Here is a 20,949-nt window from a genome sequence, read left to right as displayed (position 1 = left end):
GGCTGCCTTTGTACCACTGCATCGTCGGAAAGTGTGGAATATCTGAGACCCTCCTCACCCTGTTATCCAATGCCTCCAACTCTCAGTGTTTAGAACGAGCAAACAGTGGCACGAAACATTGGTTATCGGCCTTCCAATCCAGATATGTGAGTGGGAAAAAGTGTCGGCCCGTGACACTTCAAGGGCCTTTGTCAAGAGGAAGGGCGCCTGCGATGACAATGGGTAGTCATAGGATAAGCTCAGTGGGACGGATATGTAGCATCTACACTTCCATATATGAGTCGGGATGACTGTCCGGTCCGAGTTATGTGTAGTTTTCATAGGTCGTCGGCTGCGGTAATCCCCTCCTCGAGGTAGAACGAACTGATGAGCTTTGAGAACGTCTACGACGAGCCTTAATGAGTGATTTATTGACAGGCTAGCATGCTCTGTTAAATACAGAAATATGACCCGGACCCGTCCTGTCGTGAAATGGTATCATACACAGTAGAGCCATACCGAAGAGACAACCTTGTCGTCAAAAATGCCAGATGCTTTTCCGATTTACAAGACCCGCAATGGAAGGTGAAGAACAACATCTCAAAACCGATGTTGACCCTACGGATCCCAACAAGGCCCTGCGCGTGATTTGTCAGAGAAAGGAAATTGACGCTCACGCATCCTCCTTGATTTCGACCTTGGCCTTCTTCTCCTCGCGCTTCTCAGGTTCGACTTCGGCTGCGCCCTCATTCTCTGCCTTGCGCTTGTTTGACTTTTCGCCACTGAACTCCTTGGATTTCTGGAAGTCATCACGGCGACCGTTCCAATCGTTGCGATCGTTATGCGCTCCTCGACCACCACCCCGACCACGCCCTCCACGACCACGCCCGCGTCCTCCCCGTCGATCTTGGAACCGACCCTTTGGGCCGTCCCTGTTGCGGCTGTCCTGCTCATCCACCGCCCAAGTAGGTGTGATACCCTTCTCCTTACACTTCTTCAAGCTGTAGTCCTTCTTGCTCATGATGATCAACTCGTTACCCTTGTAGACCGGTTTCGGATCTAGGGCAAGGAACTGCTTCTGCGTCTCCTCATCTGGGAATTCGACAAAAACGCTGCCCTTCCACTCCCCATCCTCGGTGCGGCGCTTGCGAACCATGATAGCACCGTACTGCTTGAAGAACATCTCCAATTCAATCTGGCCAGCCTCGGCTGGATCGCCAAAATTCTTCACATAGACGCTTGCATCCAGTTGGTTCCGGGAGCGATGGAATAGCCGGTCAAACTGTTCTTCAACGCTCAGCTCACGGTCACCGTCATCGTCACGCTTGACAATCTCGATAGGATGCTTGCGCTTTACGCCCTCATTTCCCGTGCCGCTGAACCGAGCAGTGTCCACGACCTCGACAAGCTTGCTATCACGGAGAGCTGCAACAATAGCGGAGTAGGGTTGGAATCGCCTCATGCGCTTGAAGGTGTGTAGGTGTTTGATTGGGACGGGGAGGTTCTGTGCGCCCTTGATCTCTTCAAACATATGCTTGTCGGTACAGAGGTTATGATCCGAGAGGTAGAACTCGACCTGATTGGCATTAGCAAGGTGATTTGTCTCCATGGAGAAGTGCGACTGGCCTGCTGGCGAATCAAGACCGGATCATCAGTCTCCGGGAGGTCTTGGAATTCGTTCGATCTATCAGGGTCAGAATTGGCTCAATGCCCCATCGATATCGCAGCGCCTACTTTGACTTGCGGTTGTACATGTTCTGGCTCTTCCCACCGCGTCCGCGGCCACGGACAGGCCTAGGGTCATTACGCGATCCATTGCGCCGCTCGTCGCGCCACTTCTTCGTCTCATCATCACCTTTGGCGGGCTCGGTGGCTCCATCGGCCTTTGCGCCATGCGGAGCCTCTTCAGATTCTGCATCCTTCGAATCCGATGCGTCAACCCTGCCCTCCGGGTCCGTCTCTGTCGGATCACTGGTATTTTGAGCCTCGGCGCTCTCGTTCTTCGGCTCCGGTCGCTCGCTGGTCACTTCGGCAGGTGCGTCGACCTTGTCCGCGACCGGGGCGTCGGCAACCGCGTCCGACATGGTTAGAGAAGTTGTGCGTATAGAGTATACAGCAGTGTGCGGCTAGAATAGATCGTCAACGGTAGGGACTTTCTTGTCAGATATGTGCAAGACAATGAGTGAGAAGCTCGAAGAAGAAGGTTTTGGGATGATGCCGAGTTTTGACGCAGCGGGAAAGGTGAGTGAGTTGAGACGAGCGAGCGGGTGGGGAAGCTTTGACCCACGCCGAACAATTTTGTGGCTATTTTACGGGGATGATCCCTGCGCGCGGAAAAACAACGGAGCGGAGGGTGCCGACCACCTGCGACAACAATCTCTGAGCGAATGGATAGTCAAGGGATTGCGCGCAGTCAGCAGCATCCATTGATTGCATTGATCGACCGCTGCCCGCCATGAGGAAGAAGCCGAGATTTCACTCGCTGAAGAAGCTAGTCAGTAAACCTGCTCCGCATTCCCTGGGTGCCGCCGGCAGGTCCTAACCGTCAGTAGAAAGTCAGGCAGGATTGGTCAAGATGGTCACTGTACAGTCTCTCACAATTGAAGCCGCCGAATACGGCGATGCGCACATACTTTCAACAGAAGTGGACAGCCAAATCGGATACGCGTGCGTACCACGGCGAGCAGATTCGGGAGAAGAAATGGAAGCGGTTGTTTAAAAGGAGCATCCCAGCGGTTGTTCCCATGGATCACAGATATCTGGCGAGATACGACGGATCGGAGCAGGCTTCTGGAAGAGGGGCTGGGCTAGATACGGAGGAATCTCAGCGGACGCCCCCAATGACACCGTACATGCAGATGACATACTATCCGATCGAGAGGCGGTTGGATACAGCCATCTTCCGGTCACTCTTTGCGAGCAGCGTAAGGCAGGCGCGTCAATTCGTCGTGCACGGTCTTGTCAAAGTCAATGGAAAGAAGGTACGGCGTCAACTCGTGCGACCGCAGCTGCAGTTGTAGAGACGAGACCGCGTGAGAAGCTAACACTGAGGACAGATGCCATATCCTGGATACATGCTCAATCCCGGAGACATGTTCCAAGTGGAGCCTGAATCGGTCATGTTTGCTACGGGTGCTCCCAAGACCCGTAGCGCGTTTGCTCGTCGTATCGCGGCTGAGAAGAAAGCCGCGCTTGGTGATACTCGCTCCAACAAGCCGGCGGATGACGACGAACATGACCCTACTATTGCTCAACTTGCGGCTCAGATACCCCGGGACGAGCCCACAGCCGCCGACCTCAAGAAGCATATGCAGGAGCTGATGGCTAGCGTCGACGAAGTCTTAGCTACAGAGGTCAAGGCGAAGGACAAGCAAAAATTCAGAGAGTTTAGGCAGTCCGTTAAGAAGGCTATTGCGTTGTGGAAAAAGGCAAACCCCGAGACAGTCTCGACCCTCGATGCTCAGTTCGACTTCTTGAAGAAGCAACTGGCCGAGAAGATGGACAAGGACGTCGGCAAGAGCGAAGATGTCGGCATGTCGGCCGAGGACCAGGAGAAGCTCAAGAAGGCCTTTGAGAAGCTAAAGGAGAAGGCCGAGTACGAGGCAACGTGGAACAAGAAAGATTCTAGCAAGCCATATGCGACGCCGTGGCGGCCGAGGGACTACATGTCTGCATTTGCCTTCATTCCGCGGTACCTCGAGGTCAACCAGAATATCTGCGCGGCTGTATACCTGAGGCATCCAGTCGCCAGACCCGGGTTGGCCGAGGTGCCCACGCCCTTTAGCTACGAGACGGGTCAGCTGGCCTTCAACTGGTATTTGCGGAGACGATAGGTTGATCTAGGAGCATGGAGTAGATGTACGATCATAGCGTAGCCGCTTTCAGAACTGGACGCATTGTGTAGTATGTGTAGATATATGGCTGCGACCTGCAGGCATTTTGGATGGTGCTTGGTCATTGATTGGTTTGAAGTCCTTTGCTCCTTTGATACTATTAGGGTACATGCTCGCTTCTCCAACCTGTGTACTATACAATACAAAAACGTGATATCGAAATGGGATTCCAGAGACTTCCCTTATACAAACGGCAATGCTGCTACGGAAACTGGAAAAGGAGAGCTCAACCGTGAATGCCATGAGCCGATAGCCCTTGAAGTCCCTGAACGCCTGAACCTGCAAGCCTATAACCAGAATGCCCGCTCGGATCATCGAGCAGTTCGATTCCCTCAAGAAAAATAGCTTCTTAGTACACCGACTCGTGGCCGCCGGTGTCGGTTGCTTCAAGATATCGCAATGTCTCGGCGCTGGGACGTGGACTGACATCGACGACGCTACTGTCCGGCGTCCACCTGCTCGCGTTGGACATCGTGGAGAGGTTGACTCTGTAACCATTGGCGACCAACTCCCCCACATCATCGTCACTCTCATATGCTGGCGGAGCCGTGGAAGTGTCGGAATGATAACCGGGGAGACTGCTGGTCCGGGAGAGCGGGCGCGAAGAGAGGTCAGCCAGTGAGTCCGACGAGTAGGTCGAAGACGTAGGTGACGGAGGGATGGAGTAGCCGTGGTTACAGGAGCAGTGTCTATGGCCTGTGCTCTGCGACGTGACGATACGCCCTTCCTCGGCTTGTACCAGCGAGTTCACGATACCGTGGGCGGTTCGTAGCTGGCGAATTTCCTCCTGCATGGCTTCTTCGAGAATCATCTCATGAGGGTTGATCAGCGCCCGCTTCTCCTCGTAGTCTTCAATGCGTTCCTGGTCCCATCGACTCCTGCGGCGCCACCAGGCTCGCCATGGGCTCTTTGGCCCACGGCGTCGGTGGGGTGAGAAGTCGTTGCGCTCTTCGTCGATGGTGGGCGCTGTCCGTGAGCGAGGAGAGGAGCAGCGGTGCCGGATGACGCCAACCAGGCAGCCGCAGCACAAGACACCAACGACGATCTTCAGGACGCAGACATAGACGGATTCATTGGAGCCTCCGGAGCCATGGATTGGTCGAGCGGGTTCCCCAGCTTCATCATAGGGTGGCGGTGAAGGAGAGCCGTCTCCCTTGATAGTAGCCTCATGGGTGCCAGGCCGCCATACTTGTTGATATGGGTCGTTAGGGCGACCCATTTCAGATGGTTGGGAGTACCGCTCGGGTCGGAGCTGGATGACGAGGAGACGCCAGGCGCCGTGGGCCTTGTGCTTGATGAGGTTGAGAAGACAGGTGACGTTCTCACAGTCCCGCAGCTCGCTCGCCGCTTCTTTGGCTTCCTTGATCAGTTGGGTGTGAATGTGCTTCTTCTTCTCGTGGATGAGTCGGTTTAGCTCACGTGACTCGGCCTCAAGACTCTGGAGGTCACGAAGATGTTCCTCCAAGGAGGGATGGGCAGGGGCAAGCCGAAGATGGGGAGGAGGAGCTCGCCAGTCTTCGGCTTGGGCCTCGCTGCCAGCGGAAGGGTTAGGAGTGCCGGCGAACCTGAGCAACTGGGGAGGAGCAGTCTGCTTGAACGAGATGGTGAAACCGGCTGGATGCTGGAGGGGCTTTCCATCGACGGCTTTGATGACTACGCTAAGGACCTGTGCAGCAACAGCAGTCTCACTCTCGTTGGGATGACTCGTTGATTGCACGTCGGCTGTCTTCGGGGGGTTGGGCCTTAGACAAGCAGACTCCCACTCAAAGTCCAAGTCGTGGTAAGGCGCCAAGGCATCGTCGCCAGGGTGGAGGGCGGGGACAGAGAAGGAGCCGACACCAGAGGCGGTATCAGCCAGCCATTGTTGGGGCAGCTGGACGTCGTTCAAGGTGATGTTGGACGAGTCGCCACAGCTCTCGTGGGCAGCGAAGGTGGAGAAGTCGAGGACCTGGGAGAGAGGGACAGTGGTGGTGAGCAACAAGGAGCAGTCAGAGTCAATGGTGCTGCCTGGACAAGCCTTACCAGGGATTCGTCATCATGGCTCGTGTCGTCGCCTTGGCTCAGACAGAGACTGAATTTGGCCTGCGCATACGTGCCGCCGACGGCTAGACGAAGAGGCGGTTAGTACAAGTAGGAGAATCCACTCGTTGGTATTTATGTAGTAAAAAAGGGCCACTCACTCCATCCCAAGACGGACGATTCACAGGGCCTCGGTGTCGCTCCATCACCATGTCCAACAACGTTTCCATGGCCTTGGGGAAGGGCTCGAGCAGTAGTCAGGACGCACGCCCATGCCGACAACAGCCTCGACTTGACGGAGCGCATCCCTCACCAGCAGGAGCACCCGGTTATGTGCTGTGTATGCTGCTGTCGAGCGGGCGGCTTTCGAGGGTGACGAGTGACTAGTGACTAGTGACTAGTGCTGTACTCTGTCCGGAGTAAGGAGTGCTGGGCACTCTTGAGCGTCTCTCGCCAAAGGAAAGGAAAGGAAAGGAAAGGGGTTTGTCGAGAAGTGAGAAGAAGAACGAGGCATTCATTGAGGACAGCGTGTTTCGGCGTCAGGCACCAGCGGGCGGCACATTGAGGCGCAGACCTCGCACCCATCCGGGAGCTGCATGTACCCTGGCTTCGAATCATTCACGCAAATATACAGAGAAATAATACTTAATGATACCTCAGTCATGGTCAGCTTTCAACAAACAGCTCCAGAGAAGGCAAAGTTGCAAGTTGCAAGTTGCAGTATCGTTCTTCAAACTGACCGAGTTACTTCTCCCACCATCTCTCGGCTTTCCTTGACTGTTCTCCTCCCGGTGGCGTGGTCAGCACATAGCAGCCTGTCTTCCCCGCTGTGGGCATTCCAGCCAACGCAATAGTTCAGTCCACCGATGCTCCAGTCTTCTTCTTGAATGTTCGGCCTTGAATCCATCAATTTGACGAGACGAGATACCCGTAGAGCCAAAAGCATGTCAAGCTCTCAAGTGCTGTGCCAAGCTCGCCAAGAGATGGAGCGGGATGGTGGCCCGTGCACCAGCTCTCACGTCCACCTGTGCTCCTCCTCGTCCAATTCCTCGGACTCAAGGCACTCCGTAAATACCAGCGCTTGACTTCTCCTACTCCCGTGCAACGAACCACACACTGCCCATCGGCTTGTCCTTGCGCATTTCCCCCAGTTTTGTGTCGTAGATTTCCTCTCCTTTCCCAGACTGCGAGTCCGTTGCGGCATCCAGAATCATGGTACCTTGCAGCATTCATCCATCCGCCATCAAGACTCCACATCGCTGACCGTCCCACCCGCAGCTTCCTCTCTCCCTCTTAACCGCCGCTACAGGCCACCCTATGCTCGTCGAACTAAAAAGCGGCGAAACCCTGAATGGCCACCTCGTCAGCTGCGACACGTGGATGAACCTCACTCTGAAGGAGGTCATACAAACGAGCCCCAGCGGTGACAAGTTCTGGAGGCTGCCAGAGATTTATGTGCGAGGAAGCACCGTAAGTGGGCGCTGCCAGCTTGCGCCTCGCCTCTAACAGCTCCAGATCAAATATCTCCGGGTCCCAGACGAAATCGTTGAAGTGGTCAAAGAGCAGCAAGCCAGAGAACAGGCAAGCCGGGGCGGTCGGGGAGGAATTGCGCACAGGGGAGACCATCGCGGCGATCGTGGAGGCCGGGGCGGACGTGGACGTGGTCGCGGGAGAGGACGAGGGGGCGGCGGCGCATGATGGGCTACTCAGGAATGGCCCTAACCATCATGGCCTTCACCATGCGCCAAGAAGGTGGATCTCTGCGCCCACCATCTCGCACTCGCCTCCCTGGCGAATCCACATGCGAGTTTCGATGGAATCGCTATCCATCAGCACCAGCCTCACGTTTGCACTTGGTGTTTCCGAGAACCGAACTTGGGTTGGACGATTGGGACGGACGTCGTTATCGTTGGTAATCCCATCGAAGCGAGCACTCAACCCTGCAGAGAGCGATGTGGTGAATCAGGAGTTCAATCTAGCCTCTGGCCTACAACATGCAGGATTTACCGGGCACATCGGCTTCCCTTCCAAGGTGATGAAGGACAGGTGCTATGCACCTCGTTGATTGTAACAGGCTTGGCTCCCTTTTTTGAATTCCTGCCATTCGCAAATGGCTGTCACTTTGTAGTTCGATTGACCGCCGACCCCCTATTTACCGTACCTACTGGGTGGTGAACTTGCTCCTGCACCAAAGTAAAAGTTAAGGCGCAGTGATGAGGAGCTTGGCACAGCGACCTCGATGAGATAAAAAAACCAAGTGGTGTTTGTCACAGCTGCCGACCAGCTATTCCGCACTGGCAAACTGGGCAGCGCGAGAGGTCAAGTGTATCTTCTGATTGCCTACGCGCGAGATGATAGGAGGACGCCCTCGACAAGTTGAGGGACATGTCTAACTCGATTGCAGGAAAAGGCGGCTGCAGAGGCGTGCGGCGTCTATGGATAATTGCCTTTGAAAGACACACAGAAAGGTTCAGCGCTTCACTTCAATGTCTCAGTGCCCTATGCTTGCCCAGGTGTGGATCTGGACTGCCTCGTGCGACCATTTCTATATCTATATATATAACGTGTTTCATAAGCGAGCGCCCCACCCAAGCGAGCGCCCCCGCATACACTGCCAAAGCACGTGTACAGCAACAACACATAATGTCTCAACAACACCGAGCTCAGAGAACCTATACTGAAGGTGACGTGCAGCTTGCTATCTCTGATATCCAAAAAAAATCAAATCAAAAGCCTTCGGCATGCTGAAACAATCTACACTGTTCCTCAAAGGACGATACAATGGCGATGTGCTGGAACGCGCTCTCGACGTGACTGCGAGCCAAACTCAAAGCGCCTGACAAAACTAGAAGAGGAGGTGATTGTGGAACGTATAATTGATGAGAGTTTACGTGGTGTGCCAGTATCGAAGGCAGATGTACGAGATATGGCCGACAGACTGCTAAGAGAGCGTGGTGGGAAGCCTACTGGTAAGAACTGGGTTGATAACTTTATCAAACGCACACCTGAGCTGCGAACATGATGGAGCCATCCGTACGATCGCCAGCGAGCTGCCTGTGAGGATCCAGCAGTTATCCGGCCTTGGTTCACTCTTGTTCAGTTGATGAAGGTGAAATATGGTATTGTAGATGAGGACATCTACAACTTCGATGAATCTGGCTTCCTAATGGGCAAGATATCGTCTCAGCTTGTTGTTACAGGTTCAGAGAAATCTGGAAAATAGAAGAAACTACAGCCTAGTGATCGTGAGTGGGTTACCCTGGTACAAGATATCGGCACAACAGGACGTATTATCCCACCCTTCATCATCTTTGCAGGCAAGGTTCTTATCTCCTCCTGGTTCGACAATCTACCTCGCAACTGGATTATTGAGGTCTCTCCTACTGGCTGGATTAATAATGATCTCGCACTGGCATGGCTTAAGCATTTCGACATGTATACGAAGACTCATACTGTAGGAGTATATAGACTGCTTATTATTGACGGGCACGAGAGCCACTGCTCAGTAAAATTCTAGGACTACTGCAAAGAGAACAAGATCATAGCTCTCTGTATGCCTCCACACTCATCACACCTCTTACAGCCACTTGATGTCGTCTGCTACTCGCTGCTAAAACATCTGTATGGTGACAGGATCTCAGCCTTGGCATGTAGCTGCATCCACCATATCAGCAAAGAAACCTTCCTACCAGCCTTTAAAGTGGCTTTTGAGAAGGCATTTACAAAGGAGAATGTCTGTGCAGGGTTTCGAGGTGCTGGAATAGTCCCACATGACCCAGAGGCTGTGCTATCAAAGCTAGATGTGCAGCTGCATACACCAACACCACCCGTACCAGATACTATCAATTGGGAAGCAAAAACACTACGCAACATCTGCGAGATAGAGGTGCAGTCAACACTTATTCGAAACAAGATTCAAAGGTGCCCAGGGTCCTCAGCAAGTTCTATAGATGAGCAGGTGCAGCAGCTTACCAAAGGTGCTCAGCAGATAGCATATAATATGGTGCTAATGCAGGAGGAATTGAGTCATCTAAAAGATGCGGTAGAAGTAGCTACAAAGCGCAAGAGTTGTAAGCAGCGATATGTGCAGACAGAGGAGACCTTAACAGTTGGTGAGATGTCTGATTTGATTGCTGAAAAAGAGAGTAGCAGTTATAATGGAAGCAAGATGTCTGCGAAGAGAGTACGTGGAGAGAGGCACTGCGGCTGTTACGGTGAGACTGGGCACAACTCCCGCACTTGCAAGGTTGAAATACAGGATGCAGATGATAGTGAAGCTTCTAAATAATACTATATTATTGCGTATAGCACCAATTATTATTGTAGTGTTGCGCAACGTCGCTGTACATGCGCTTTGGCAGTGTACGCTGGGGCGCTCGCTTGGGTGGGGCGCTCGCTTATGAAACACGTAATATATATATATATATATATATATATATATATATCATTGTATTCCATTGGCTCAAATCTGGGGAATATGATTGAACTTTTGATTGGTTCAAACAAGGCTAGGCGCTAAATAACGGACGCGCCTACGCGTCGCGACACTTCGCGCAGTCACCTGCCACTACTGTCACCACCACCTGAGCAGGCGCACCTCATTCATCCATCCCATCTCTGCCATGGGTTGAGCATGGCCACCATCAAGCCCATCGAGGGCCGTTCCATCCACCAGATCCAGAGCGGTCAGGTCATTGTCGACCTCAACTCGGTCGCCAAGGAACTGGTCGAGAATGCGCTGGATGCAGGCGCAACCGCAATCGAGGTCCGCTTCAAGAACAACGGCCTGGACTCGATCGAGGTGCAAGACAATGGCTCCGGCATTGCCCCGGAAGATTTTGACCATCTAGGTATCTTTGTCTCCCTGCAAACACCCTTCATACCAGTCTCAAGGTGGCACTGACCTAGCCAGCACTGAAGCATTACACCTCCAAGTTGTCCTCATATGATGATCTCGGCTCCTTGCACACATTTGGCTTCCGAGGTGAGGCTCTCTCTTCGCTATGTGCCCTCTCCAGATTCCATATCATCACAGCTCGTGCCGCCGACGGCCCCAAAGGGACCAAGTTGGAGTTCGACCCTTCGGGGAAGCTAAGAGGCACCTCAGTTGTGGCAGCCAAGCAAGGGACCACTGTCGTCGTAGAAAGTTTGTTTTACAATCTTCCCGTCAGGCGGAAGGAGCTCGAAAGGACGATAAAAAGGGAGTACAAGAAGGTGCTCAACCTACTGCACGCCTACGCTTGTATCAGCGTCGGGGTCAAGTTCACAGTGAGCAATCAGATTCCCAAAGGGTGAATGACGGCTTCGGAACCGCCTTGGACTGATCCTAACACCCCCTCAGGAAGAAGACCGTGGTCTTCGCCACCCAGTCGAACCCAAATATACGAGAAAATATTGCCAATGTCTATGGAGCGAAGACGTTGCAGGCTTTGATCCCTCTCGACCTCCACTTCGAGATGAACCCGTCCAAGAGGCCAGGATCGACTCAAAGCGCTCCGAATCGGAGCACGCCAGCGGATGAAGCGTCGAGGGGAGTTAGAATTGTGGGTTACATATCGCGCCCGGTCCACGGAGAGGGGCGACAGAATCCAGACCGCCAAATGTTCTTTGTGAATACGCGTCCCTGCACCCTCCCTCAGGTTGCGAAAGCCTTCAACGAAGTCTACAAGTCCTTCAATATTGCCCAGTCGCCTTTCATTTGCGCCGACATCAAGCTCGATACGAATGCTTATGATGTTAATGTGTCCCCAGATAAGAGAACCATTCTGCTGCACGATCAGTCAGCGCTGTTAGAGAGCTTGAAGAGTGAGCTATTGCAGCTCTTCGAGGCCCATGATCAGAGCGTTCCCCAGGCCCAACTTCCAGATAAGAGACTCCCTGCTTTCAGCGTGTCCCCTACCCGTCAGCAAGAGAGCGGCGAACTTGGAGCCGTGGAATGCTTCGGCATGCCCGAACACAAGGCCGCTGATTTGCAGTCCTCTGCAGAGCCTGCCACCTCCCAGGCAAGTCTTGTCGGCATTCTTTTACCTGGATTCGTCAAGGCCAGCTCGCTCGAACAGTTCGTCGACAGAGACACTGGCGAACGCGCTGGCCAACCCTTCGCCTCCGAAAGCAGAGACCAAACTAGAGATTGCTCCATTTCTTCCGACGGCGAAAACCCCTTATTTGAAGAGGCACGTCCGCCTGGCAGACAGCCTTCCCCCTCTTTTGAGCCCCAGCCAGAGTCGCCAGGAGATTCGCTTCCGCTTCTCAGAGGTGCAGAGTACTTCAAACCGAGATTCTCATCTCAGTTAGGGAAGCAGACAAGTCGTACTACCGCACGGCCAGGGCCCGAAGCCGAGGATATACCTGCAGTAATACAGACCTCCCATAAGCGGTTCTCTCAAAGCACAATCCAGTATGCATTCGACCGCATGCGGCCCATGCGGGTCCCATCCCAGCAAGCTACCATCACCATAGGCGATACCACTACGGTGGCAACAATCGGTAGTCCGTCACGAGCGTCGAAAACACCGCGCGTGGAGGGGTGGGGTGCATCTTCGGAAGAAACTCAAACCAAGCTGTCAAAAAGGCCAATGTTGGTGCCAAGTCTGCGTCATTTTGCCGCTCCGGGGACACAATTAGGACAGGATGAGGAAGAGCAAACCGAAGAAGATGATGGTCAAGGAGGACCTTATCTCAGCATACCGGATGCGAGCACATCACGTCCACCTTCACCGGAACGAATCGAGATGTCACAGCTGGACATACGAGCTCGTAGCGGACGGTCCAGTTTACAAGCTTCCCCATCCGACGAGCAGGACGACGTAAGCGAAGAGGAGCATGAACACCAGGTTGAGATCGAACACGAGGGCGACTGGGGTGACGAGTATATCGACGATACAGCAAAGAAGGCAAGGGAGGAGGCCAGGATTGCACGGATGATTGCTGAAGCCGAAGAGGCTGCCGCCCGTCCCAGCGAGATGAGCCTCAAGCGGGCCCAAAACTTCCTCCAAGCGCCGCGAAAGAGCCATAAAACGATAGGGCTGGTCAAAGATATTCAAACATCTGTCAGTGCAATCAATCGACTGGTTAGCAACATGGAGGCGGCTCTATCAGAGGCGGGCACCATTCCCTCTGTTGTCAACGCACCCACGAGCACACAGCTGAACACTGCCAACCCGGAGGAACGACTTTCACTGACAGTCGCCAAGTCCGATTTCCGCACCATGCGCATCATTGGGCAATTCAATTTGGGCTTCATACTCGCTGTTCGACCTCCCTCAGCCGCCGTCGCTACCCCCGATCTCTTCATTATAGACCAGCACGCATCCGATGAGAAGTACAACTTTGAGAGATTCTCGGCAACGACAGTCCTCGTCTCGCAACGGCTGGTGCATCCGCACCCTCTCGAACTTACGGCCATGGAAGAGGAAACCATCCTGAACAACGAACACGCACTCACCGTAAATGGCTTCGCAGTCACAGTCGACACATCGGGCGCTTCCCCTGTCGGCCAACGCGCTAAGCTCGTCTCCCTCCCCATGTCCGAGAAGGTGACGTTTACGCCCAGCGATCTTGAGGAGCTCCTTGCGTTGCTTGGGGAGCATTCATCCTCGTCACTAACCTGCGAGTCTCGATATATCCCGCGGCCTTCAAAGGTGCGGAAGATGCTTGCTAGCCGTGCTTGTAGAGGCAGTATCATGATTGGAAAGACGCTCAGGAAGGCCCAAATGGAGAAGGTTGTCCGGCACATGGGCGAGATGGATAAGCCTTGGAGCTGTCCGCACGGCAGGCCAACCATGCGGCACCTGTTTGGGTTGGACCAGTGGCAGGCGTGGGAGGAAGGGAACGGAGTGGCGGGATTGGGAGAGGCCGGGGAACGGACGGATTGGGTTGGATACCTGCGCGAAAGGCGAAGGGAGCGGAGAGGGATCGACAGTGAAACGAGCGACTATTGACTTGAGATGATTGATTGATAGTCTCTTGGATTGGATTGATGGAAGAAGCTGCAGTTGGATTCGCTCATGGCCAATGTCCGGACTATGTGAACTCGAAAGCGACGACTCGACTCACACTGACAGTGGTGGCTGAGACAGTGCGGACATGGATGTCAAAGTCTTTGCTGGATCACATTGCAACTACTTATCATGAGTGATTATATTCTGCAGCCCATGTTCACATAGCTCTTCGGGGCCCGTTTTCTGCCGATAGCGGTGGTTGGGTGTGGGTCGCTTTCCTGATGACAATTCCGCACGCGAGGCAGCTTCATTTGCCTCGCCACCAGCTCGCGGCGCATATATACATACAGGTGGTCCTCTGCATCAACAAAGCTTTGGGTTCGGGACGAACGGAGGATATGAAGCGCAACGTCCCACATCATCACCAAGCAATGTCGCCGAGTTCCTTCCTAAGGACTTCGGTTCTTGTCTTCTGCATTTCGGAGGCGCTGCCAATGTGCTCGAGTATCTCAAGCGCCCTCTGTGCGTCTTCCCTTGCCTGCGCGAAGAGCGGTATACTTGAAGGGGCCGACATTCCGCTTTGACTTTGGTGAAGTGGCAACTTCTGTGCCGCCAGTATACGTACCATGAGAAGCTGACAAGCATTGTCAATACGACCATTGCGTGGTGTCCCTGGAGGCTAGGTCGTACTTACAGCCTCTTCAAAAGCGCGATGCTGAAATACCCACCAGACGCCCACGTCGACTCTCAAATATTGCCAAAAGTGAAAGAAGGCCAGGAGGGCCATCCTTGCGGCATGGAGGGCTCCCTCTACATCGCACGTCACGCCCCCCACTACATTCTCGTCGGCGTTTATTATCATCAGACAATGCCAAAAATTACTCCTGAAAAAAAAATTCTGGCGCAGGTGGCGTGGGTTGGAATGTGCAAGGGTCCGGATTCCATCTTCAGTGAAAGTGGTGAGTAGCGGAGGAAAACTCTCCATGAGATCCTGATACTGGCGTATCAGAAGTTTCCTATCCTCTGGCGATGTTGTGAGGGGGTTGTCCAGTGACCTCGGCGTGCAAATGGCTCGCTGGGTCAGATTGGCCATGCGCCACATGGAGCGGATATACTGGCGGTCCGCTATTTCGTGCGGGGGATAGGCTTCCGACATGGGAACAATATTGCTTATGCTCATAGGGTTCATGACGACTTCAGGGGTACCGCTGATCGGCATGCCATTTGATACATGGTCATCTAAGTCGTCTGTCAAAGATTCCACTCTGACATCGGCGAATGTTGTGGTGGGAGGGAGTTTTAGCAGGACGGTCAGAAACGTATCCTGAAAGAAGATGGCCTGCCAAAGCTTTCTGCGCTGGTGCTTTTCGACCTGGGAAGACCGCGGTGCTATGATGTCAGGATCTCGATGCAAGCCCATGGCATAGGCTTGTCTTGCTAGGACACCTCCGAAGGCCCTAGTAGGCAAGTTAGAGAATGATTCACGGCACCCAGCTCGAGTCAGCCACTTGCCAAGCATCCGAAGCATGGTTGTCGTTCATCAGAAAATAACATATGAGAACCATGGCCTGGAGGGACTTCAGGGAGGCCCGGCTGAGGTAACCAGATAGGCGTAATGCTTGCTGCGAGGCTGAAATGTAGAACTCGGCCCCTTTCTGCCTAATCTCGTGGTTGGAGTAGTTGGGGATGAACTGCATGCCCATTGCATAGACGACGAAATGCAGGGCAACCAAAGCAGGGTCAGCTACAGCCTTCTCCTCGAGCGGTAGCGACCAGAAGCGCTCATAGTCGGTGTAGAAGGCTCGCCGATGGATCAAGGGATAGACTGGGTCCACGGCTTCAAAGTACTTGTCCACGAGTATGTCTGCCTGCTTTCTTTCTGGCAGCACACCGATGACCTGCCTGAGTGAGCAGAGAAACGTGGTCGGGCAGCGGATACACCTACTTCGGCTAGCCCACCTCTGCTGGTCCAGTAGTTGGCAAAAGGGTGCTCGGCGGTATAGGCTCCGAAGAAGGGGGATGGGGTCAGATTGGAGTAGGGAATATTAGAGAGTAGAAATGGCGACGAGGCGGGCGAAGACAGTGCCCTCGGCGGCGGCTGAGCCTGAGCCTGAGCCTGAGCCTGGTCCCATCAGTTTTTGGTGAGCGTGGGAGAAGGCCGGACCCGTGGAGGGTACTGCGTAGAGGAAGGGAAAAGGACAGTGGATAAGGGGAATCAGCGAGTAGATACCTGCTGCGGCTTGGGGTCGTGGACGGGAGGTGCATCTGTGGGCTGGCCAAGGGCGGATTTGCTATGCTTCCTCGCACGACGCACGATGCCACGGCTATGGGGGAAAGCTTTTAGCAGCAAGTCACATCCTGGAGGGAAGCGTCTGCATCTGGGCACTCACTCGGACGAGGCAATCCGGTTGGCGATTTCAGAGTACCTGCACTCGGACTGCCGCTTGGCGCAGGCGACACAGCGAGGCCGTCCACGGTCGCACTGCGCACGTGCAAATGGACAGGATCAGCAACAGCTCGAAGGGGGAGAAGCAAAAGGAAGAAGGGCAGGGCCAAAAGGGGGACTCACCTTGGTCTTGCGCTCGACGCACTGCTCGCAGCTCAGCGTGGGCTTGTTGCGCGTCTGCTTCTTACGGGGCACCTGTGGATCTCGCTCGGCCATGGCGGCGGCGGCGGCGTAGGCATTGGCGATTTGTTGGCAGCCGTGAGATTGTTGTGTGTTTTTGTTATTCTCCTTCGCAGCGGCACCAGCGGTTATTGGGATGATGAGAGATGTTGACTACGGAGCCCCGTACTGTCCTGTCTAGTCGATCTGGGAACCCAGCCGAGTCAGCAGAGTTCGGGTCGTTAGTCAGCTCGATTTCTACGCAGATGCATCCACAACTAGGAACAACACCGGAGCGGCCATATTGTGTAACAGTCACTGCATGATACACAATTTTCGAGACCAGAGATTGATATGCTTGCAATCCAAGTGAACATACGGTATGTCCCTGGGGTTATTGCACTTACACTGTGATCTGCATCACCCTTCTCCTCCGAACTGTCCAATAATCTGAACTTGTGAAGGGACTCGTCCACACATCATCAACCCTCTTGTAGCTCGGCTTCATATTGGTTGTATGGTCCTGTTTGGATTTTTCCAGTAATTCCTGCAGCTCTGCCATGACTTGCTCATTGGGTTTGCGATTTTGCTCCTTCACAGTGGGCTTCTTGTTCTCACTCATCCTCTTACTCCAGCCCTTTTGGCTCCTGCGGACGAGGAACCTGAAGAGTCGTCAGACTCTGGGGACGATGGCGAGGACTCACGGTCAGCGGAGTCATGGGGACTGTTGAGAACACTTGGGGAGGCCGCTTGGAAGCTGACGAGTGTTGGGTTCGGCCTCGACGACTTCGAGGTTTGGGAGATTTCTTCGTCGACGCCTGATTTTTTGCATTCCCCGTCTTCCCCTTCCTGGCTGTCTTCTTGGTACCTTCGGACACCGGGACATCACTGCTGCAGTCCTTATTGCTACTCTCGCTCTGCGACTCCAGTGAGTCCGAACTGGCACCTGTGCCCGCCTCTGTCTCGTGGATGTTGTTGCTCTTGCCCTTTTTCCCGGTAGTCCGTCGCATATTCTCTTGTTGGCAGCCGTCCTTGCCTTGTTGGTTCCAGCACCCGCCATTCTTACAGGTTTACGCCTTGCGCGGCAATCAGTTTCTATTGGTTGCGCAGTGTGCCTCGGTTTTGGCATCAGCAACTGGATGAGTGTCCAACTCTATGGAAAACGTACACATGTAGCTCCCAGTGGTCAGATATTGTGTGTGGGTGGCAAATGTGGGCGGCCAGGACCTGTGGAAACAATGATCATTCCAATGTTACTGTCAGGGCGGAGGATCTTTATACGTGGATTCTGGCTACCTGTGGGTAATCAATGCTTAGATCAAGAGGCAAACTGGCAATAGGGTCACAAATCTTGACCGTTACAAATACAGGTGAAGGTGTAGACCACGCACCTAGGATATCGATTGACTGGAGCGAAACCTCCTCACGGGGTACATCCGTTCACCAGGTATAGAGAGTTGCAGGACTCCACTACAAGAAAAATCAACATCTAACACCCCTTTTCACTGAAGCACTATACGTTTTGGACTATTGTAACTTTTGTCTTTCTAATCTTGACCTCTATCTCCGCAAAGCCAGCCTCCTTCTGATTAAACACAACAATGCGCAAAGTATAGCCGCTGCGAAGCCTAGGGCGCGATGGCTGCAACGTATTTAGGACGAAGTATACATGGCAATTTGGGCCTTCCACGCATGCGGAACTTGGTTGGCACTGGCCTCGGTCCGTCAGTTGAGGCGGTGAGCAATAGAGCCACGAATGCTCATACCGTCCAAACTATATGGTTACTTTTCTCAGACCGGTATCCATCCTGGCATTTAGGATACAGCCGCCCAGTAACACAGAGGATCTACGGCATCCTCCCTCGACCGGTACAGAGGCGGTATAAGTCAACACACCGAGTTGCTCCACCCCTTGCGTATACGAAGTACATATGCGCGGGCTGCTCACTGTCCATCTTCCCTGATGGCCCACACTAGCTTGCGACACCTTTTTAGGAAATATCTCATTCTGATCTGCCAACACGCAAAAGCGTATGCTATTTGGAGTTCTGCATCTCATTTTCTGCCTTCCTTCAGGGGCATCTTTCGTAGGAACATGCAAGGTCCTCTTCCAGGCACCCCACTCTAGGTCAGACGTGCGTCATCCGTCCGCGCCCGTTCCATGCGCGTCGGCGTCCCTACCGGTGGTTCATTCGCATCCGGAGATCATTGCATGAAATCTTTTCCACTATGTCCTTGCACGCTCAGAGTGCTGTTCTCCGGAGTTTCTGACGCTCCACAACCGCGCCTCCCATCGTTTTTCTTGCCGCTTTCAGTGCTGCTTACCTTGCTTAAATCAGTTGTTGAATCGTCGGGGCTAGACTTGCGTAAACCAAGGTCTTTCTCTTCACTTGGTTCTACGTTCTCTTGTCCTTTCCAATTTGCAGGTGACGATTGGGGAACCTCTTCACCTTCTGCTGGTTCTTTTATCAAAATCCCTGGTTTGCCATCTGGGGTCAGGGTCTTCCAGACAACCGCAATCTTGTCGAAAGCTGGAATGCCTTTCTTACTGCTCCCTTTTATGCCATCCATCGCATCCCATGATATTTCAAAAACCCCAGAGCCATCAGCTGAGCCGCCTTGCTCTGGTCCGTTCCCCTCGAAGAACGCGTTGGCCCATACGTGGGCTACGGCTGTGACGTACGTAAGATCAAACGCTGTCTGATTGCGGCGTTCGACGTCGATGTTGAAGTCGTTGGTGGGGAGGACTACTCGTTGTGATGGGCGAAACACAACGTCTCCATTCCCTAGACCCTCGGGCCCCGCCTTTGCATGTGAAGAAGGCGTACGTCTATCCTCGTCTGACATACGCATAGAGTCGGATGAAGAGAGTGCTTGTTTGCTTGACATTGAGCAGGCGGCGGATCCCTTCGCGCTCTGAGTCCCGGCCAGTCCACTGGTGGCCAACACCTCGCTTACGAAGCTCACTATGCCTCCATCTTTTTCGATTTTGCCTCGCACTATCTCCCGTTCTTCACTCGAGAAGGTGTGAAAAGTCTTGATCCTCTTGCCGCCTTCCACGAAACCCTCGATTTGGATTTTGACCCCGTCCCTTAGACCCCAGCAGTGAATTTCGAGTACTTCAACCTGACGTTCTACATATATCTTCCCGTGTTTTGCCCAACGATTGACGTAGCCGATCCACCTCAGCTGACTTGGTATGCTCACTCCCTTTCCCATACCTGGCCGCATTCGCCGTTCCGTGAACCGTTTGAGCGCCTTATCGACATCCCATTCCTCTTCGCTGATCAGGTAACTGCAGCTTACAGTGCCGCTCCTGCCCTTGCCGGCTTTGCAATGAAGCACTGCGACTCTGTCCTCCTTCTCATGAAGCCAATTCCTCATACTGGCCATGATATTTGGGATCAGTGCGAATGGGGGAGGGTGATGATCGGGAAAGGGGTAATGGTAGATGCGGTTGTAGACTGCGCTGTCGGGGTATCCTGTGCCCTCGGCACGGAATTCCCATATCGCCCAGTCGTCGCCATGCTTGCTATTCAGCCAGTTCACGAGTGAATCGAGAGGATTGCGATATGCGCGCTGTGGGTAAGCGTCGCTGGGACCCGAAGTCGCAATGACTAGCTGGCGTTAATTCATAGATATACTCACGGGCAGCTGAGCATATACTTCTGTCCGTGACATAGCATAAATCGAGACCCGCTTCAGGGTGCCGGGACCGGGGTCCTGCCACAATCTGGCGCAAGAGGGACACCTAGAGACGGTCAATACATGAGAACATGCTGAGCAGATATTGCCAGGCGCCTCTAACCATATTGTTCGCGAAAGGCCTAGTATTAGCGCACTCTCAGTAGCAAAAGGAGCTTCGAGGTGCTAGAGCCATGGCTGGTGAATGAGAACCGTCGCTCTAGTGGGAGAACGTTGATGGGGTCGGGAATACCCGGCGACGTCATCTTAGCAATAGGCCTAGACCTTAAAAGGTTAGCGAAGTAGCGTTCGTTGTTAGTTTTAAGCTCTATATTATGCATTTATAACCTCGCGCTAGAGTAGAAAGAAAAAAAATATATTTATATATGTTAAGTAGCTTTCTAATGGATAAGGTTTTATAAGAATATATAGTTATTTAACAAGAGGATGTTTTTATTGATTCTTAGAATGCGTAATCTATAATCTTCCCTTTGAGTAGAAATTAGTGCTCTTGCATGTTAGTCCCTACGTTCCTGAAATTTATACTACAAGCTGGACATGGCTCGCTAACCCGAGGTGTTCGCAGGCCGTGTGGGTTGGATAACAATTTCAAGAAAATCCCTGACAGGCATCAGAAGAGTCTTTTTCTTGTTTTCTTTTCTACTACTCGGCGGCCGCGCCAATTCTGTGTACTCACTATGGACGTCGAGGATGCACTCGGGTTGTTAGTGTTTGCATGAGGGCATCTCCATCCTAAAGCTATATCTATAGACGAATCGTGGTGCCGACCATGGTAGGTTGTTGACATAGCACTTCATGGTAGAGTGCC

General features: G+C 53.3%; 7 protein-coding genes across 7 annotated transcripts; 3 read left to right on the top strand and 4 right to left on the bottom strand.

Annotated features, from left to right (window-relative positions):
• Positions 1-382: 382 nt before the first annotated feature.
• Positions 383-2,250, bottom strand: EI97DRAFT_430292 (uncharacterized protein). Its single transcript, XM_033797643.1, has 3 exons — positions 1,714-2,250; positions 1,606-1,663; positions 383-1,555 (listed from the first exon to the last, which is right to left on the bottom strand). The coding sequence occupies exons 1-3, from the start codon at positions 2,061-2,063 to the stop codon at positions 653-655; spliced, it is 1,311 nt and encodes a 436-aa protein (XP_033656736.1). The 5' UTR covers positions 2,064-2,250; the 3' UTR covers positions 383-652.
• EI97DRAFT_168165 (alpha-L RNA-binding motif-containing protein) lies at positions 1,998-4,017 on the top strand. The gene is made up of 3 exons (XM_033793402.1): positions 1,998-2,473; positions 2,532-2,960; positions 3,036-4,017. The coding sequence occupies exons 1-3, from the start codon at positions 2,435-2,437 to the stop codon at positions 3,810-3,812; spliced, it is 1,245 nt and encodes a 414-aa protein (XP_033656735.1). The 5' UTR covers positions 1,998-2,434; the 3' UTR covers positions 3,813-4,017.
• On the bottom strand, positions 4,017-6,610 carry EI97DRAFT_168039 (uncharacterized protein). The gene is made up of 4 exons (XM_033793401.1): positions 6,547-6,610; positions 6,053-6,320; positions 5,895-5,977; positions 4,017-5,820 (listed from the first exon to the last, which is right to left on the bottom strand). Exons 2-4 carry the CDS (start codon positions 6,195-6,197, stop codon positions 4,222-4,224), a joined length of 1,827 nt encoding a protein of 608 aa, XP_033656734.1. The 5' UTR covers positions 6,198-6,320; positions 6,547-6,610; the 3' UTR covers positions 4,017-4,221.
• A 274-nt stretch (positions 6,611-6,884) lies between these two features.
• On the top strand, positions 6,885-7,589 carry EI97DRAFT_448044 (Sm-like ribonucleoprotein; the record flags this gene model as incomplete). The annotated part of the gene is made up of 3 exons (XM_033800140.1): positions 6,885-6,887; positions 7,170-7,361; positions 7,407-7,589. 3 exons carry the CDS (start codon positions 6,885-6,887, stop codon positions 7,587-7,589), a joined length of 378 nt encoding a protein of 125 aa, XP_033656733.1.
• Positions 7,590-10,524: 2,935 nt separating this feature from the next.
• EI97DRAFT_455471 (DNA mismatch repair protein MutL) lies at positions 10,525-13,831 on the top strand (the record flags this gene model as incomplete). Its single annotated transcript, XM_033800649.1, has 3 exons — positions 10,525-10,741; positions 10,804-11,182; positions 11,233-13,831. 3 exons carry the CDS (start codon positions 10,525-10,527, stop codon positions 13,829-13,831), a joined length of 3,195 nt encoding a protein of 1,064 aa, XP_033656732.1.
• An 88-nt stretch (positions 13,832-13,919) lies between these two features.
• On the bottom strand, positions 13,920-16,611 carry EI97DRAFT_464506 (uncharacterized protein). Its single transcript, XM_033801422.1, has 7 exons — positions 16,401-16,611; positions 16,222-16,313; positions 16,062-16,155; positions 15,777-15,953; positions 15,317-15,729; positions 14,526-15,288; positions 13,920-14,465 (listed from the first exon to the last, which is right to left on the bottom strand). The coding sequence occupies exons 1-7, from the start codon at positions 16,491-16,493 to the stop codon at positions 14,253-14,255; spliced, it is 1,845 nt and encodes a 614-aa protein (XP_033656731.1). The 5' UTR covers positions 16,494-16,611; the 3' UTR covers positions 13,920-14,252.
• A 1,916-nt stretch (positions 16,612-18,527) lies between these two features.
• On the bottom strand, positions 18,528-20,400 carry EI97DRAFT_167739 (phosphatases II). The gene is made up of 3 exons (XM_033793400.1): positions 20,245-20,400; positions 20,103-20,187; positions 18,528-20,053 (listed from the first exon to the last, which is right to left on the bottom strand). The coding sequence occupies exons 1-3, from the start codon at positions 20,245-20,247 to the stop codon at positions 18,642-18,644; spliced, it is 1,500 nt and encodes a 499-aa protein (XP_033656730.1). The 5' UTR covers positions 20,248-20,400; the 3' UTR covers positions 18,528-18,641.
• Positions 20,401-20,949: the final 549 nt, after the last annotated feature.

Source organism: Westerdykella ornata (genome assembly GCF_010094085.1).
Source record: "Westerdykella ornata strain CBS 379.55 unplaced genomic scaffold EI97scaffold_3, whole genome shotgun sequence".
Taxonomy (NCBI): domain Eukaryota; kingdom Fungi; phylum Ascomycota; class Dothideomycetes; order Pleosporales; family Sporormiaceae; genus Westerdykella; species Westerdykella ornata.
The sequence above is the reverse complement of the archived record's forward strand: the minus strand, read 5'-3'. Positions and strand labels throughout refer to the sequence as shown.